Here is a 20,235-nt window from a genome sequence, read left to right on the forward strand (position 1 = left end):
TAGCGCAGTCGATTTCCGAATGGTCGACGAGCAACAACAGCACGGTGAAGGCTCAGCACATGATCATGTCGGACCCGGTCCTGATGACCGAATGGACGGACGCATCTAAACCTTTGGTCGGGCAGCAATTTCTTTCGACGGTGCTGTCGGCCGAGAGACCCCCAACTCGGTTAGGCTCCGCCCCCGACATGGACGAGCAGAAGAGCCCAAAAAATATACCGTCTGAGGATTTCGCCGTGTTATCGTCGTCGCGAATCGATGCGCCGAAATTTTTCACGAAATCTACCGAACGGCCGGTCGTTATTCCGACGATCCAGTCCGATACGGACAAGTCGAGCAGCTCGGCCGACCACAGGACGACGGTCCACACGCAACGATACGACAAGGAAAAGCAAAAGTACCTGCAAAAGTGCCAGGCGACGAAAAGTACCGACCGGCCGGTGAAGGTGTCCCTCAAGCTGTCGAAGTGTTCGCCGTACTATTCGAGCAGTTTGAGTAGCGAATCGACGCCGCTGACCGGTACCAGTCCCGTGCCGCCGCCTTGCGTCAACAAAACCGCGACGGTACCGCTGACCCGAGTCCACCGCAAACCGATGTCGCGAAGTCTGACGCACGCCAAGAGTCCGCCGAGCGAAAACGACTCTACCAGTTCGGTGGAGTCGCCGAAAAGTAAGTCGGAAAGGGAGAGGCGGGGCTATCGCAGGAAACGGCAGCTGCAGAACCAGCGCAGGACGAAGACGGAACCGCAACAGCATTCTGTCGACGAGTACTACTACGTGGAACACGAACACGGACTGACCGAGTACAACGAGTACATCAGGGAGCGCAGCATGGAGGAGATGGCGTCGAATTTCCAGTACGAGAGCGCTCTGGCCGGCGAATACGCCGAGACCCTCGAAGAGGGTTACTATCCGGACGGGGACTCGCAATCCGGCTCCGACATATTTCGCATGGAGAAGGAGGAGGACGACCGGTACGATTACGCCGAAACCTTCGACGTCTCGTCGATACCGCCGCCCCTGCTCGAGGACGATTTCGAAGGGGACCCGCCCCCGCACATTTGATTTTAATGAACGCAAACTGTTGTAGGACACGCTGATCGTTTTGGGACTTTTTTTCGGCGTCGGCAACACCGCGATATGTCTCGTGGTGGTCGTTTACCATGTTCTCATAGACGTCGGGTTTTTTACCGTTTGTTAGGTTAGGAAGCGTGTGGTTTTGGTACTTTCCGTGTCCATCGATTTATATACGAAACGGGCAAGTAAATCGCGACGACAGCGCCACCGAGTGGTACTGTGTGGGAGGAGCCGTTGTTTATAACGAGCAGCGAACTTTTAGGTTATGAAACGTGCAAGGACGGAAGCTAATTCACATTGAGCCGAGGGGCGGTACTGCATTTTACGAAACGTACATATAGTAGCATTTCAATTCAGTTGCCTTCCATTTCGCGTATTTTAAAAGTATTATCGCCCAATATGCGCCCGACGCTAAGGCTAAGGCTTTGGCGGGCGATTAAGAAGGGAGCTCGAAGAGTGCAGTAAAGAAAAATATGAGTAGAGCTGCCCAGAGAAGAAGCACGAAATTAATTTCTAGGCTGGCCACCAATTGGAGTAATCAAATTCTCCAATTTTAAGTCCTGTTGTTCGAAATTAGTATAATATTACAGATATAAAGGTGGACATCGTTTATAGTTTTCGTTATATGGTTCTTGCTCCATCTCTTTAGAGAAAGTGGTTGGCCGTGTCTGTACATTTTCGGAAATAAATGGCAATAACTTCATAATGACTGAACGCATTTTGTCTGCACTTTTAGTCGTTGGAAAAGGCTGCCCTTAGGCTCTTAGCGGATTAATTCAGATTGCTTGTGTCTCCTCTAGAGGGCGACATCACTACAAATAAAATGTATTTTCTCAAAAAACTGAAATGTATCATGAAAGTGATGCTTATTGCAACAAAAGATAGCCAGATAAGGGTCCCTCTCTCCTGACCTATATCAGTAAAATAAATAAAAACACGTGCTGCACAAGTCACAACGGAAATTTGGTACAATTCTAGAGAACTTTAGTGCACATAAAATAAAATACAGATACGTAATTTGAAACGGTCATTCATTGCATTATGAAATGTTTATGGGGCCTGACACACAACAAATGGTTATAATGCTGTTATCAATTTTATCTGCTCGTAGGCATTTTGAAACACGAAATATATTACTACATTCTGTTGTATTGCGTACTGTACATTGGTAATGATATAAATTATAAATACTTATTAAATAAAATTAGTTATGAGAATATTTTGAAACCAAGGAAATAATTAATGGTATTACGTTGTCCCAAGTTTTTTATAACTATTTTCCATTTCAAGTATATGATTTGAGACATTCTCTCCAATTACGTGGGCTCTACACTTCTAGCTTTATATTATTGCACCTAACTTTGTGGTGGTAATCTAAGAGGTATTTTACCGATTTTTTTTTATGACTTCGTTTACGAAATAAGTTTTGGTTAGTTTTGTTCTTAAAACTTTAACTAGCTGTTTTTTTTTGTATCTTCAAAATAAAAATCATGCTGACTAAGGAACTCTTGCAAATACATCTTTTTGCTGCTGATCGTTGGTATTACGCAGGTGAAGACAATTTTTCACTGAATTTTCAAAAAGTTCACTTATGTCTAATGAGCAAAGTAGCAAAGCGATTTGCACCCAATATTCCCTCGAGCTACAAATTGGATATCCTTTCTCATCTAAAGGCTGGTACATTCAAAATACAGTTCGATAAAAAATGTTGACATCCCTTCTTACAGTGACATGGGCGTCGGACCAATATATATTTTGTTTTAATACCGTGAGGAAGTTTCTTTGAAAAATAAAAAATAATGACCGTAACACCACTAATGTCAAAGGGCAAACTAAAGTTTAAAAACCTGCTGTACTGATAAACAACGCTTGTAAGTTGCCTTTTATTGGTTTGTTGAGGGTAAAGGTCCTTTCATTTATTATAGGCCAGGTAAGTCATGACCATTTGTCGTGCTGTGCACTCTACGTGTTCGAGAAGTATCTTTTTAGAATTGGAATCATTTTTCTCTTAAAAATCGAAATGTTGTGGTCTTTCGCAACGTTGAGCGTAATTTATTAAAAAGAACACATCCTGAACATCTAACAAAAGCAGGTGGGTTATCAATGCGGGATTTTTTATAGGCCCACCAAAATACACCGTGTTTTTTTGTTTTTCAAAACGCGGTTGGATTTTTAAAATTTCGAATTTCGTGTGGACAGATAGGTATATCGAATGAGTCTTAATTATTATTTGGTGTTTCCTTCTTTTACTGATATAGGTTAGGAAAGAGACATCAAGACACTAGCATGTTCGTTCCTTACTTGACTATCTTTTGTTGCAATAATGGTGGATACTGTTGCGTTTAATTGTTTGTAGAAAATAAAACAAAACGTCCCTAGGGATAAGTAATCTAAACATATCCAAATCTGACCAAATTTATTAAATTATTTTGAAGTTATTTCCAAAAAGGTTCAGGCACCTGTTCTCCCCTTCCCCCCTCTATTTTTCCTTAAGGGAATCGAATCTGTAATATTAAATTTAAAATTAAAGAATGCGATTATACTCTCAGCATTTTATCTTGATCGACATGCCCTTCTTAATGGTGCACCAAGTACAGTATTAAACGGCTTATCCGACAGCAGAATTAATTAAAGAAAACCCGAACGTTTCAAACCAGTTAACCAAAAGTGGTCGACCAGTTTATCACGGGCAGATACGCAGACCAGGCTTCCATAACTGCATCTTCCACCACGGCATTATAATGAAAAAGATTTCCTGTATACTTCGTGACTTAACAATTTCAGGACTACCAACGAAGAGACTTTATTTGATTAGCAGCGCAGTGCGCAAGCGTGGCCGCTTCGGACCACCACCATTAAAATAGGCTACTATATTAGTAGCTGGAAACGTAAATCAAAAGTTGTAGTTGGACTTTCGATATGGAGTAAAAGGCCGTGTGGAAGATTTCGCCTTAAAACGAACCGTTTAGTGCGAGACTTTAACTTCCGTTTCCCGAGATTCGGCATTACTGGCGTCAGCTTTCTGATTTCGCATAACTATTATTATTTTTATTAAATTAAAACTCGTATCGACTCACTAGTTGTTAAAAGTCCGTTGTGCCAATTGTTTAAATAGTATTATTAAAAGTAAATAGGGCTGATAAGGAGTTTTGTGATTGGTCTGTGGTTCTATAATATTGTATACTTACTATTGAACTTTTTAATGTTTTTTATAACCCGGGTTTCACTAAATAACGTGTCACTCACTTGAAACTTTCTGGAATGTTTAAACGTCTTTCTCTAATATTTAAGTAAAACGGCGCTCACGGAGCGATAGTTTGGAAATTGCTTCGCCGCGCAGAAAACGTCACGTGAGATCGAGTTTAAGTTTAAGTAAAGCTACCAAGAGAAAATACTCTAAATTATTTCCATACTAAACAACAGTTTTAAAGACTAGGCAAATTCTAATCTTTTTTGCGCTATAAATGACGTGATTACGGCTGCTTAACTCTCCACCAGGGGGTGTTTTCGGAATTTCGAAAAACAATGGAATTTTCTGGAAAAAGGAATAAATGAAACGATGTGTTCTTTTTGCGTTATTGGATGATCTGATAAGGAGTCGACAAACTAGTGAAAATCGTATCTCAATATTTTTATCCTAACCTAAAATATGAATAAATTAACTTTAAACCAAAAATAAGTTGAAGTTCGTGAAGCATTTTCACTTTAGGTAGTAGCTCCGTGGTAATTTTCTGCCCTTCGAATGTATTGTAAAAATTTTAATAAATTTAAAAACATTCTGCTGTGATTTTAAATATGAAAAATTCAACTTTTTTTGAGTGGTAAGTTCTTTTTATTCAAATTTTAGGTTATACATAGCATACTTGTCGTTGTCTTTATTCTTTTTTCAAAAAGTTATTGATTTTGCGGTTATATCACAAAACAGCACCTGGTGGCACTCAGAGCACGATTCGTTGCCTAAAAAAAGTTCTTTTTAAGGACTCCAAGTTTAAATTTAAAGTTGTGTCAGAATAGAATCGCTTAATGTGGAATAATCAGAAAACCATCAAAATGATCAAGTTATTTTTGTAAATCTAGATTTATGTATAAGGGATGTCAATAACCCAAAAGTTCATCCTTGAAGGAACGAAAGGGAAAGAAGTGACGCCAAAAGTCTTGAGGTTTTTTTCCGATCCTGTGCCAAGAATTACACACGAGGCACATTATCCAAATTTCTTCATCGTGAAGAAATACGCGAGGAAGCTTTACTTGATGATGGCCAATTGTTCCAGCTGAACTACAGCCCCGATTATCAGAAAATATTTTTCTTATCTTTTATTTTAATCGTACTTTAATGGATTGTTCTAGGTCTTCTTTGTTGGCTATACAAGCAAATTTTCCCCTTTTTCTGATTAAGTTGAGTATTGCTCAGGTGTCTTCTAAAGAAACTACTGTTTTTATTTTCTTTTTCTTCTTCGCAATTGAGTCTCTTTATGGATTCATTCAAACAAAACGATCGATGTATCACTCAATTGAATAACAGTTACCTCCTTATATTAGTTTTTGTTGCAAAAATGTATCGTTTAAGTTTACGATTCTGGCAGTAGACTCAATTAAGATGTTCAACTTAAGTCGTGTTCCACCAACCACAGGCCACAAAAAAAGATAACAGATCCACTAACCATGGCTTATTGTCGCTTATGCAGATACGGGCACATGTGGTACCATGGGAAAATAAATTTGCGGATGGGTTCATTTTTCTCTGATAATGTCGATCTCTACCGGACAGAGTCGCGCTGGATTGCAAATAGATGGCGCCTGAATTCTCCCAATCACTGAGTATTTCACATTAGAAATCTATACCACATTAGGCGGCTTTACTCTTGGCACTTTAACTATGATTAATATAAGAAACTTCAAAAACTGTTAAGTAAATTCTAGTATCTTTTCTTGGTCGATTTACTTATTTTTTTAAAATTTGTTACTTGTTTTACGTGAACGCCATCTACCCAGTCGTCAAGCAGTTTTGCCCAATTAAAATAGCTTTCTTGTAGTTGACTCTATCGAGAGTGAAGCGGCGAAATAATTTTTGAACTAGCCTGGTAACGAAACCTTTTCAATCTATACGCATACTCGAGACATAAGGAATCGACCTCTCAAATTGTCACTCGTAACATAAAAACCTGAAGACTGATAATAAAAATATTGTAAATAATTGTGTCGAGAATTATAATCAAACATTTTACAATAAGCAGTTCGAGACGTTTCGTGTTTTGCGGTTCGAGAATATTAAGTTCCATGTTGATGCGCAAACATTTTGTTAAAAAGCACCGAACCTGAATATCGTTTGTTAAAAATTGATCTTGTGATTTTACGTGCCAAATAATTTTCCCCAAATACCTATTAGTTTATATTTAGGTCCCCCCACCCCCTCCTAGCTTATAGCTTTTCCTTGTACAAGAGGCCTAAGTGATCGGATTTGAGACACGCGCGTTCGACCGAACAACCAAACAAAATTTTTCGGTTTAACGCTAAACGAAAGTCGTTTAAAAATGATCTATTTCGTACGAAACCGCTGAAACGCCACCAAAAATATAATATAGGTTTAAGTTTAATTAGACAAATTTTTGAAGAGTAAGTCAGAATTTCTGATATCGCAATTGAAAGAAAACTGTATTAAGTGCCTAATTAACAATTTTATAGGAGGAGCATTTAAAGAATTGATATAATACATTTTGGTCTCAGAGTTTATTATATTTATGATATTTGATATATTGCATTATTTTTGTTAACTATAATAAGTAGTTACAAAATATAAAATGATGTTTCGGTCACGTTTTCAAAAACCCCAAAAACTCTGATTTTGTTGACTTAATACAGTTTTCTCCAAGAAATATAATCCATTTTTTTCCGAAATGTCGATGAAAGGTGAATTAAAACAAACAAATGACTCAAAAAGGAATTTATTTTTAAGCATTATTAACATTTAGGTTAACACAATTTTAAAATTTAATTTAAAAATCATAAAAAACATTTTCAAAAAACCATTAAAACAGAGGCTCGTAAAAATGGAATTTTAAATCCTTTTTTTTTATTCTCATTAATTGGGCGTCTTGAATTATACGCTTTTTAAAGTTTGAGTTCTGCTGGCAAAGAAGATGCCGCAGATCTAGATATTCTCGTTATTTTATTTTTTTTTACATTAACACACTTCAATTGGCTATCCGAATATGACTGTTTATAAAAAAACATGAAAGCCTGTTCCTTTTCTACTTTTACAATTTTAATCTGGGATAAGTAAACCTGTTCATTTTCAACATTTTTATCGAAATTATTTCCAATATCTGTTGTTAATTGTTTGACATCTATAAAGTCTTTGTGTGTTAATTATTTTCTTTCTTTAAGTTTCGGAAGTTTTCGAGAACAGTTTTTTTAATTTGTTGAATGTGTGCTGTCTCCTTCATTTTGCGTGTGTCCGGCAATAAGGAATTTATGAGAAATGCTCTTTTATCTTGAGTACTTGTACAGCATACATTAAAAGAGCAATCATGTATCTGAAACAAAATAAACACCGTTTAATGTTATTTGTTCACAAAATTAAAAGTAGGGTAAATGTGGGAGAGATGCCGCACATTTTTATAGATTTTCATAACTGTTACACCTATCGAGATGAAATAAAATTAAAAACACATGTTTACTTTTAGAACATTTATTTAAAAGTAAATATGTAACAAAATCAATTTAAATAAAACAGTATTCTAAGAAAATATATTTTATAATCCCATGTATTTGGCCATCTCTCCTACATAACGTGGGTGAGTCGCCGCATAGTACATGGGAGAGATGGCTTACGAAAAATAACATTACATCTTTCTTCTAACTTGATCGGCTTTTAATAAAAGCCTTCCACATCGATTGCAAGTGGTTTTGTATATTGAGCAAGTCTCGTGTAGCCAATATCCACAGCGAACGCATTGAATCCAATCAGCACGTGATTTTGTTAAACAGTATTTTTCAAGACACTCCACACATTCGTTTTCGTCAATATCACTGCAGTCATTGGTTGAAGAACAAATTGGCATTTCTTCCTCAGACTCAGAAGACGATGATAAATCTTTTTTTTGTTTAAGTTTTATTTTTTTAGCTAAAGGCTTAACTTTTAGCTTTTTGTCCTTTTTGGTTTTAGTTTTGTTCCCTTTTTTGTGTTCAATATAACTGGGGCTTGTTAGATGTGCAGCCGACTGTTTTCTGCGCTTTGTAGTGTTAGAAAGAATAGGAATGGGCGATATTTGTTGCAACATTTTGCCAGGAGTGATATCAGTGCTAACCGAAGTAGAAGGTTGAGGTTGAGCTTCTTGCGATTTAACGTTGATTTCTAATGATGGATTCGGCGCAGCGTTTTCTTTTTCGGTATTGCAGGTTTTAGTTGCAGTGTCTTCAACATTGTGTGCATGAGCTACGTGCAGGTCTGATACGCTGAAAGCGTGGTCCGGAACTGACTCTGGATTAAGTGGAAATGCTCCAGTAGCACGAAAACCATTAATAGCCGTTCCAGCTGTAGCTGCGCGAGACCAAGCACTACTTAGCAATGTGCCAAATTGCATACGAGTAATTCGTCTGCCTTGATGTGTTTTAATCCACTGGTCGCAAGCCTGATAAAAAAACGTTTTCAACGGTTTAAAAAAACTACGATCGAGTGGCTGTAAATAGTGTGTGGTGTGGCTGGGCAAACATACCAAAGAAATATCATTTTCTGTCGCAAATTCGAGGCAATCTAGACTCATATGCGATCCATGTCCATCAAGAATTAGAACAGTCTTCCCTGGTGGCTTGCGAGGGGCAAAATGATTTTTCAACCAGTCAAAAAATAGCTCATTATTAACATAAGCAGACTTGCGGTTCATAACAACAACCGAACCAGGTGGCATGCCGTCTTCAAATTCCTTTTTTTTATTTACCCCTTTAAATATGCAGTAGGGAGGTAAGAAATTTCCTTCAGAGTTACAGCAAGCTACAACGGTGATTGTCTCCCCTTTCTCCCCAGACGTTACTGTGTGAACTTCTTTGCTACCTTTTGCTGCGATAACTTTACTTGGCACATTATTTAACTGAAGGCCAGACTCGTCAACATTAAAGACATGACCTGGTTTATCAAAGACATCGTTAGCTTCATAAATGCTTTCTAAAAGTTTAAAATATTCTTCAACTTCTTTTCTATTCATACCCTCCGCCCTTGCAGTTGATAGTCCCTCTGCCTTTCTTAAACTCAAATCACGATTCCTTTCCATGAACGATCGGTACCAGTGATCTCCAGCTTCTTCTTTTTCAGTGTTAAATTTGTGTTTTAACCCCAAACGTTGAGCCAAGGTATAGGCAATTTGTTTTACGGTTCTTACAGTGGGAGGAAAGCCTGCTTTCTGAAGAGCTTTAATATGCCCTACTACCTTTTTTTCGGATTCTTGGCCAAGAGATGACGAAGGCCCTTGTACACCCTTTTCAAAATTATTGTTTTTTAACCTTCTTCTTAGCGTTCGCTCTGGCACGTTGCATATTCTACCAGCCTCTCGTACTGGAATATTATCCTGTTGTACTAAATTTATGGCTGTAACCAAATTTTCTTGAGTCCATCTTCCTCTATTAGATTTTCGTTTATATTTGCGAGGCATATCCAACTAAAATAAAACATCGAATTAATGCGTCATCTCTACCACAAACTTCTGCTGCGTCTATCCCAAATGTATGGGAGAGATGCCGCAGCACATTTTTTGTGACACTTATGATCCACGAAATTAAAACCCGGTGGTAACATAACCTTACTTATCCTAAATCTCCTATAAGTTAATTGCAAACCAAATTTTATTCGTTTAGAGGTATAATTTTAACTTACAAGAAACACTGAATAAATTTTGTAACTTACCTGAACGTTATTTTAACAAACACACGAAATATTTCTTGAGAAAATCGTTTATTTTCAACCGGCGTAATGGAGTTCTCAAGGTTAGCCATCAACTAATTGTAAGGAAACACAAGCGCCTTTTTAAAAAGTCGCAGTGTTGCCAAACGTACACCGCGGCATCTGTCCCACTGCGGCATCTCACCCACATTTACCCTACTTGTTTTTATTCTGAGTTCCGCAGTTATCACTATAAAAAGTATTTTCCAAGTCTTCGTTATTGACGGTATTTGCCTTCTGTTCTAAGTACTTAAAAATACAAGACGTTACTTCAGTAACACCAGGAGCAAAGGAGGAACCTTTCTCTTTTAAGTTAAGAAAAATTTATTTTTTTTACTGTAAAAATGTATTAAGAACTTATACCACCTTTTTCAAATTTAAAATTTCATATAATAAAAAAATTATTTGATAAAAAAGGTGTCAATTTAGGATAATACTACCCACACGCGAACATAATTGAAGAATAACGCATTATCCTCATATAATACACCTATCCATAAAAAAAGGAATTTTCTTACTTTGCCAATTGAAGGAAAAGCGTATCAAAGACAAATAATACGCTTTTCTTTGAAAAATTATAAGAAATTTATATCGCACAGTACACAATTTTAATACTTAATACACTTTTCTTCGGAAAATCAGAAAATCCGGCGTAGTACGCCGAAATATTACTGCTTTCAACTGGCGACCAACACAATTTTGACAATATGACATTTTACCTAGCGCCATCTAGTGCATAAAACATAAAATGAGAGCTTTGTCGGCTTGTTAGGGTAAAGTAGAATCCTAAAAAGTGTTCTATTTGACAAAACATGAAAAATTGTAATTTTACTACTTAATACGGTTTTCTTCGGGATGTGCGATATTATATTTCTGAGTAACAAGTCAAAATTTCAAACTTAAGTCACAACTCAGAATTTCTGATATGTCTCGTAAGGTATATTGCCTGCTTGCTCCCATGCTGTTACAACTCGGATGGCTTTTGCCGACTTTTCTCTCCCATATGTGCAATCGTTCGTCGTTTTCGACTGTCATCGTCCATGTCTCGCAGCCGTACATAACTTATCACTGTTACTTATAGGTTGATCTGGGCTATCCTGGTGAGTTCTTTACCTCGTTTATTCCTGGTATCTGATATTGCCATCAGTAATCCTTGTTCCGAGATATTTGAATTCTTTAATTTTGTCAAAATTATAGTCCCGATCGATAGTTATATTCTAACCATTTCTGTTCTCTGAACCTTCCGGCTTGTGTACATATATTTGGTCTTATTTTCGTTGATTTGGAGTCCCCATCCTCTCTGCTTCCTTCCTTCCTGTAACGAAAGTTTCTCTCATTTTTATGCTGCTATTTATCATCAGATCTACATCGTATACAAGGGCCATAGTAGATCCGGACCTTCTCGACGGAATATTGAAGTTGGTTCTTCAATTCTCGTTCTCCTTGTGATATATTTCAGAGTCATATTGAAGAGTTATTGTCATATCCCAAACTTGCACTGAGGTCCTTCCATACACATCCTTACCAGGTTTTTGTTGAAGTCAAGTTCTTGCTTTGCTATCCACAGTTTCGTTCTACATACTCGATCAAATGCCTGTTCGATGTCTATGAAAATTTGATGTCTCGATCACATTCTGAGAATTTCTCCATTGTCTGGTGAAAATCTGAATCCATATTGATAGTCCCCGAGTATATCTTCAGTATATGTTTTGGTTCTTTCTAGTACTATATTCAAAGAACTTTATAAGTTGCGGTGGTACTAGTTAGTTGGTACATTGCTTTTTGTCTCCTTTTATGTGGATTGGTAAAACAACCCCTTCCTTATTATTTTTGAGCCTTCCGTATAAATGATCTGTCGTTGAGTAGTTTTTCAGAATTTCCTTGTCGTTACTTATGAGCTCTTTGTAGAAAATTTTCATTTCTTGGAAATATTGTCTCGCTTGCCTGTTTTTATGATTCTGTTCCAGTTCCTTAACTATGTTTCTTTGATGCTTCCTTTTTTTGCTTCTCGTCAATTTTGTTGCCTATTGAAATTTCCTTACTTGGTTGGATCTGGATTTTAGTGTGTCTCTCACTTATCGCCTTCAAGAAGTCATCTCTTTGTTTTCGTCTTCCTTGTCTCAAGTATTTCGTCTGATGTACTTCCAAGCCGAGTCTATGCTGTTATCTGACCCAGTTTTTCTTGTTGTCGTTGGATGAATTTGAGGGCTCTTTGGAGACGCTATTCTAGATCGTGTCTTTGTTCTTGCCAGAAAATGATCAGTGCCACCTCTCAGGATTCGTAGGTCGAAGCAGTTGCTACTTCTCCTGAGCACGTGGTATATCTCATTTCTGGCGACGCGGTTTGTTCGTATATGTTGTTATATACGAACATGATTGACTTTGTTAGGATTATTTGTTAGGTTTGTAGGTTTCGCTTTAGTCTTTCGTGGACAGCTTGTGACTGACCCTGCCAGGATCTCCTTGAATATCAAACCTGTACCAAATTGGTGCTCTCTTTCGCTTCCACTGAAGAACATGGTAGATTTGATGGTTTGTACCGTGTCATTACTGGTCTATCTGATTTCTTGTATAGAATTTCAGTTCTCTGACCACCTGAGTTACGGCTCCGGGTCGATATTAATGTAGCTCGTTCCATGTTCGTTTCGAGGGATGTGTTTTGTTTTCATAACTATTTGTTTGTTTAATTTCTCATCCTGAACTTGGGACGAAGCAACGGAAATGTCAGAAATTCTGACACGTTTCTCAGAAATTCTGACGTGTTTCTCAAATATTCCAATTTATGTCAGAAATTCTAACTTGTTTCTCAGAAATTTTGACTTAAGTCAGGAATTCTGACATGTTCTTCAGAAATTCCGACTTATGTCAAAAATTGTGACATTTTTCTCAGAAATTCTGATATATTCTTCAAAAAATTAAGCAAACTTATACTTATCTTCGATTTTTTGTTCAGCGTTTTCGTACTTTCGCATTGCCGAGGGATTATATTGGACGGACGATTCGTTCAAATGAACTACTAAATGATATTTCTAGTCAATGAGCTATAAGAGTAAAAAATGACATTCGTTGTTTAATTTTTGTGATATTTAAAAATTTGTTATAGACGAAATACCAGTCGTTGTAGTGTTGTAAATATTTTTTAAGCAATCTTTTAATTTATTTAAATGATTTCGCGAAATTACTCAAATAATGCGGATGGACGCACACCGAGGCAGTTGATAATTTTCCACTGAAATTAAAATAAACTTAACAATTACGCTATAAGAACTGGGACTGCGAGAGTAATGATTTCATATCGAAAGCCACCTTTAAAGGTCTGTTTAAGTTTAAGTATGGACGTGGTCCAAGTTACCAACTTACTCGACATCCGGCATCTCCTTACCAAAAATAATCTTAAATAAAGATTTAGATATTATTCCTCTTTGTGCTATGTACAATCATTTATCAAAATTTGGAAAGAATAATAGCATAACCCCCATACTGTAAATCCCATCGACAAAATAAATTACAAATAAATCGAGAGACGCATTTTTAATTCGCAACCCGATTTAGACTACCAATGGGCAAAAGGTGAGGTGATATCAGTTGATAGATGTTTGTCTGTATTTTTTTTTTATTGTATTTTGATTTGCGTTTATCCGCACGACACGTATCTGTTAGTTTTATTTAAAAATCGTTTTATAGAATTGCACGGATTCGTTTGATTTTGTTTGAACACTTTTCCGCTGTTTATTCGTCCGTATATATTTTTTATGCAGTGCGTTCCGGTTGGATTATGACATGTTAATACAATAGGTAAAATTGTCTATTTGAAAAAGTTTAAATAAAATTTTGATACTCAATAACGTAAAGCAAAAATATTGTAAACAACATAATGAACATATTAAAGTTTTTTGCCACTGGATGTACTTTTAGATTTGTCATATTTGCCATTGCTGCACAGGGTGTTCAAAATAAGATCCCCTACCCTCTTAATTTAGAAATTACAAACAATATGAATTTATAATTTTTAATTATAGTCTAACCGTTTTCGATAAATGTTTTTTTTACATGAAATTTTTTTTCCGTATTATAATAATGCCATAGTACAGCTGGTAAGTTTTGTTATTAGTTGCAGAAACGTTACTTTTCAAAACAGCATCTATTTAGATGTCAGTTTGACACTGGTATTCTGTCATTCATTTATTATTTGATTAATCTGATTTTTTCCATTAAAAGCCAGAACATATTCGTTAAAGCAAAGATTGAATTTATATAATTGTTATATTAAAAAGAACTCCCTTGTACAAAAAATTGTTAATTATTTTTAGTACCCGCAAACGTCATTTTTTACATAAAAATCAAGATTTGTGAGACTTAGGTATAGGACATTATGCTGTTTAAAATAAGTCCCCGCTATCCAATCTAAGAAATGGTAAGATCTACAAAAAATGTTTAATACAAAAATTTCTCGTATTGAGTTCAGCATATGCTTATTGGTATTTAGTTTTTTCAGCCCAGATACAAACTTATTTTAAATAGAAAACTGTATATGTTGACAACACACTCGGAGAGTGTGTTCCATGACAAGTTCAACGATATGTTATTGTAATTTCGGCCTGTCACTCGACGTTCTTTATTTTTTGATACAGACTACAATTGTCATAGAGAGAATATATTTAATGCCTTTCAATTTTTATGTATTTAAAATAAAGGACTAAATTTTATGTTGCGTTATGTCTAAGGTGATGAATTCGCTGCAATGTTGCCACGTTTCGCTTTGTGTAAATTTACTCTATTTTTTTGAATGCCGCCTCCCACAAATTGGCTTATAATTAAAATAACCATTAACCAATTTTAAAGACATAAAAGTGGCAGTTTAAGGAACCTGTCTTTTTTTTTGATACACTTCATTTTGGTTAGTTTTGAATATTTTTTTTCATATTAATAACATTAGGTGCTTATAAATAAATTAGAATTATTTTATTTATAAATTTACGCTTACTAGGCTGTTTAAATAATCAACAAAGTCTAAAAGTATAAAATATTAGTTTTCTCTTTTCTGATTTTTGACAGTGAAATTAGTTATTCAATCAATATGAGTCTTAATGATTCTCTATCATTATGTGTTGTTGCAATTGCATTTTAATGCTAACTTTAATTATGAAGCAATAAATAAAGGGTTTACAAAATTTACGAGCCTTGCAATATTGCAACTCCGTAAAAATTGTTAAAACTCTTTCTCTCTGCCTCTCTGCGACAGTTTCGTTATATGTCAAAAAATAAGGAACAATGCCTCTGGAACGAAGCTTTGCGTCACATATACCCACTGCTACACATCGTTGAACTCGTCTTAAAATGCACCCTCTGTAGGTGTTCTGTTTAAAATAAGAAAGTTTTGACTTACTCGTAAAAAACTTATCTCCTAATACATAAAACCCGAATAGTTTGAACTATAAAGTATTTTCGCATCTCACAGAACGAAGAAAAATTGCTTACGATAGGATTAATTTGACACATTGGTATAGGCATAATTATCAAAAAATAACATTTCGCGGGTCTCTATGATTGTTACTAGTTTATAAAGTACGTAGAGCTAGTTTGTATTTCGTAAAAGGAGAAACTAAAACTGAACGAATTAACTAAACAATATTGTTGTTCTAATCAATCGCACAATCGTGAGCATAATTTAAAAAATATTTTTGCTTCCTACGATTTGGTATCAAAACTTTACTAAATATATATATATATATATATATATATATATATATATATATATATAAATTGGTTCAAAATTCTTCCGGAACAATTTTTTTAGACTCCTACCTCCACAAGTTTCCCGTTTGAAGTTTCATTTGTCGTTTTCCTGTAGACGACCAGAAAGAGCTGCTGAAGATGAGGACGCAAAACAAGAGCCTCGACAACTTTTACACGTCGACGCCGACAAGTAAGACACCAAACGGCAACATATCCAATCTATCGTTGGACGTCGCCAACGGCAACTACAGCATTCCGAATTTGCACGAGAAATCGACCAATTACGAAACGGAACAGCTGATGAACAGCCTCAACGCGAACATCAACGCGGGTAGCAACGGAACCACGACCACCATCATCGCCGACATCGAGAACGATGTCAAAAAGATCAAGCCGCGACATCTGGTCGACAAAACTTACTTCATCGCGAAAGAAATTTTTATGACTGAGCTCACTTACAAAAAGGACTTGGACGTTGTCAATGTGGTAAGCACTCCTGCTGAGTCTTTTGAAAATCCGAAATTTCAACCTTAGAATTTCATTTAATCCCCATTAGTAATTAATTACCAGCTTATCGGGCTATTAGCCTACCCTAGATACCGGTTATTAGGTGTTATTTTATTGTGGTTTACATCTTACATGTTCGGTCCCTCAAAGACCAAATTCCATTTGAGATGCCAGAAGTTTACAGCATTCCATGCATATGCGGCAAAGAATACATTGAAGAGGCCGGACGAAAAATATCAACTAGGCTCAAAGAACACGAAAGAGCCTTACGACTCAGACAAATAAAATCATCAGCTGTTGCCGAACACAATCACGAAACCGGATATAATTTTTTTTCGATAAAACTAAAATTCTTGCATGTAATGATTTCTTCTACCAACGAAAAATCCAAGAGTCCATAGAAATCTATAAACAACCTAACAATCTTAACCGCGACTCAAGTCTTTATCTGTCACTAATATGCGAATCAGTCATCCGAGATTGTGTTTAGCTCCGGCCCCCTCAAACACTATATAAGCAGGTATAGAGAAAATGCGAGTGCGACTAAGCAAAAACCGACGCAGGAGGAATCCAGAAGTTTTGTAAAAACTATTACAGTAGCCTGTGGAAGTTTCTTCATTTAAAAATCAGGTATTGGATTTTAAGAAAACTGCTTGCACACGTTCTTCCATATTTTTTTCTTGCATTTTTTGCACAGAAAATATACAATTTACCAAGCTCCTGTTTTAAATGGAACACCATTTTTTTAATCCATTTTCGAATTCTGCACGCATTGACAATTTGCTAATTTTTCCTATTTCCTATCAAGTTCTAGATTTTAAATCATCTAAATTTTGTGGTTTTTCCTTATACACTTTTGATTTTAAATGCCCCCAGAGGAGAATAATATCTGGAGTTCTTCCAGGCCATTGTATGGATCGCCTTACCACCAATCGACTGTCCGGATAATACCGTATTTAAATATTCACGCACTTTCGAGCAAATCTGTCTATCTGGCATATCAGGCTGATTCGGATTTGGGAAAGAAACTGCGAGAGTACGATTTAAGTCATTTTAAAGAAATTGTAAATATCTGGCACCAGTAATATTTCGATCGAAGAAATAAGGTTCAATAATTTTGTAATTTAAAATCTCTGGCCATACATTTTTTTTCTGATGTTGTGTATGACTTCGTCTATCGGGACTATTTGTATTTCAATTCCTACACTTTTGTTTAATTACCGTACCCTTAAAAACAAAACTAGGCTTCATCACGATGACGATGAAAAAATAGATTTAAGTTGCACATTTCTATCAGTTTCACAAAACTGCAGTTTGCGGTCGGGAGCATCTTCGTTTAGCTCCTAAAGCAATGCAATCTTGTACGGAGGATACTTTTCTTCTTTTAATATACGCAAATCTGTTCGTCGGCTGACATCATTATTTGAAGCTGCTTCAGAAGATGCGCGACTTCTTATAAAATGTTTAATCTTGTATTCTCATTAGTTTTTGAATGACCTAGCCATAGACATAGAATACAAACATCTTTGTAAGTTCTCGTTTCATCTCCGTATCCAAGAAAAATTCTGACAATTTAAGAACTTTACTGGTTCTAGCTACTTACCTGTTCGCTTCAAAATTTAATTTCTGTTTTTTTATTCTTTTGCTCATAAAAAGGAAAGTATACTACGTGACTTATGAGTGACATTTTACACAGAATTAAAACATGGATTTTTAAAAAAATGGTGTTCCATTAAAAAAAAAAAAAAGGAAGTTGGTATGGTATAAACGATAGCAATACTGCTGGGCGTTTTTTTAACATCCAAAAAGTTTTTACGAAAAAAAAACAGGTAATTTAAAACTGCCGTTTTCATTAAAGTTGACTAAAATTTTGGTAATATTCTTAACGGAATGGGTCATGGTCATGGTGATCACAATAAATCCGAATATTATTCTAGCGATAGTACCTTTGTCCAAAAAATCCATAAAAATTATCCCTTCACGCAACCCCATAACGCAGTGTAAGCATTACATTTCCAAAAGACGGAGCTGCACGCGCATTAACTGAAGGCTGTTCTTCACTATTCTTTGGGTTGACTTTTGATTTAAGGATTTAAATAAGGAATCCAAGTTTTGTGAATGGTTAATCGCCAAAATTAGTTACCACAGGATAACAGCTCTTGAAGTTAACCACAAGTATCAGATCTATTGAGTTTTTGTAATGTTGTTTTCGTTTATTTGGGTTTGGCCGCTTACCGCAGGTCGCTGCGTTCAGACCTTTCACGTCTGCACGTCTCCCTAGAAGAGCTCTGGCACTGTCACGGAAATTTTAGACTCACTGAATTGTGGTACACAGCTGGTTAGGAGATGAATTGGAGTTCCTTCCTCTTCTAAACACCTCCATGATATGGATTTTTTCTCTCAGAGTCAGTAAATTCTCCTTGCAGTTGTTTAATAATTTCCGGTATTTTCACACCTTATTTGCAAAAAGATATAATATTGCTCTTTGAGATTTTGCTACGTCTTTCATGGTTACAAAAATAGTACCATGAAAGCGCGTTTATATCACGAACACCACGAAAGCGCTAAAAAGCCACCAAAAGTAACATATTTCTGACAGAAGTCAGAATTGCTGAGAAACAAGTCAGTATTTCTGACATAAGTTTTTCGTTTTTGAACTTTTTGTTACTACTATTACCAAAATTGTTATTGTTAAATATCAGTGTTTTATTGTTTCCGCACCTCTGCAGCTTTTAAGTAATTATGGCTAAAATCAGAAAAACTGCCTTGAAATTTTTGAATGCAAGTCATGAACCTACAGAGTTGGATGCCGTTTCCATTAAACATTGAAAATTGTAAAAAGTGTTGCACTGCACTAGGTAGTTGCATAAATATTTGAAGACATGTTTGGCACTAATAATATTGGCAGTACAATTTCCAGAACTTTGGAAACATCCATCCTAAACATTTTTTAAAATATAATTTTTTTTCCAGTGGTTCCGGGACGAGGTCGGCAAAGACGAACCCGAGGAATGTTCGATACTGCTGTCATTGATCGCGCCTCTGGCTCAGGCTCACGGATCGCTGGTCAAAGATTTGGAAAAGCGGTTGCAGGGATGGGACGGTAAAGGGGGTCCCAAAGCCTCCCCCGGACGAATAGCAGACGTTCTTTTGGCTCACCTGCCTCCCCTCTTACCGGTAAGCGACTATAACATTACCCGCGTGACTTCCGTTCCACGTTTCCATTTTCAGTTTTACGAGGAATACCTGGACGGGCACATTGTCGTTCTCGAAAGGCTGGACACCGCGTTCAAGCAGAACGCCCACTTTGAGCGGCTCTATCGCGACTTCGAAACGCAAAAGGTGTGCTACCTCCCCTTCACCACGTTCGTGTTGAAGCCCCTCCACCGGCTGCTGCAGTACCAGTCATTGCTCGACAAGTTGCTGGCTCATTACGGGTCCAGTCATCCGGATAGAGCCGACTGTTTGATGGCCAGCGACACTTTAAAAGACCTGATCCCCCCAGTGCGCGAAACTTTGGAACATTCCGAAAATTTGGCGATGCTCTGCGAGCTGCAAAGGGACATTACCGGCTTCGACAATCTGATCCAACCGGGCAGGAAGTTCATCCGGCATGGGTGCCTGTTAAAACACTCGCGGAAGGGCTACCAGCAGAGGATGTTCTTTTTGGTGAGTTTGGAGAAGTTTTGTATTTATTAAAGTCTTATAAAACTCCACGGACTTTGTTGTTAAATCCTTTATCGTTAAAACATTATATAACTTTGGAGTTAGTGCGTTTAATAATAATACAGTAGCTTCCCTCAGTAGCGACAACCCTTGGGGATCAAATATTAGTCGCTTCAAACGAAAACAGAAATTTAATTTATAATTTTAATTACAAATTACTGAAAATAAATTCAACTAAATGCACCCTATATGCACAAGGTGCCCTATTATGAATTACCAAATAGATAACTTTGTTAAAATTGATCCTGCAATGAAAAT

At 36.6% G+C, this 20,235-nt stretch overlaps 1 protein-coding gene across 1 annotated transcript in view; it reads left to right on the forward strand.

Annotated features, from left to right (window-relative positions):
* The window catches only part of LOC132696754 (FERM, ARHGEF and pleckstrin domain-containing protein 1), a 136,772-nt gene that overhangs the window by 104,335 nt on the left and 12,202 nt on the right, over nucleotides 1–20,235 (forward strand). The window contains exons 12-14 of the mRNA XM_060661764.1: nucleotides 15,860–16,230; nucleotides 19,225–19,428; nucleotides 19,483–19,920. Of these exons, the coding sequence (XP_060517747.1) occupies nucleotides 15,860–16,230; nucleotides 19,225–19,428; nucleotides 19,483–19,920 (1,013 nt within the window). The remainder of the gene's footprint in view (nucleotides 1–15,859; nucleotides 16,231–19,224; nucleotides 19,429–19,482; nucleotides 19,921–20,235) is intronic.

The sequence above is a fragment of the Cylas formicarius genome, unplaced genomic scaffold (assembly GCF_029955315.1).
Source record: "Cylas formicarius isolate icCylForm1 unplaced genomic scaffold, icCylForm1.1 PGA_scaffold_1__22_contigs__length_36826433, whole genome shotgun sequence".
Classification (NCBI taxonomy): Eukaryota; Metazoa; Arthropoda; class Insecta; order Coleoptera; family Brentidae; genus Cylas; species Cylas formicarius.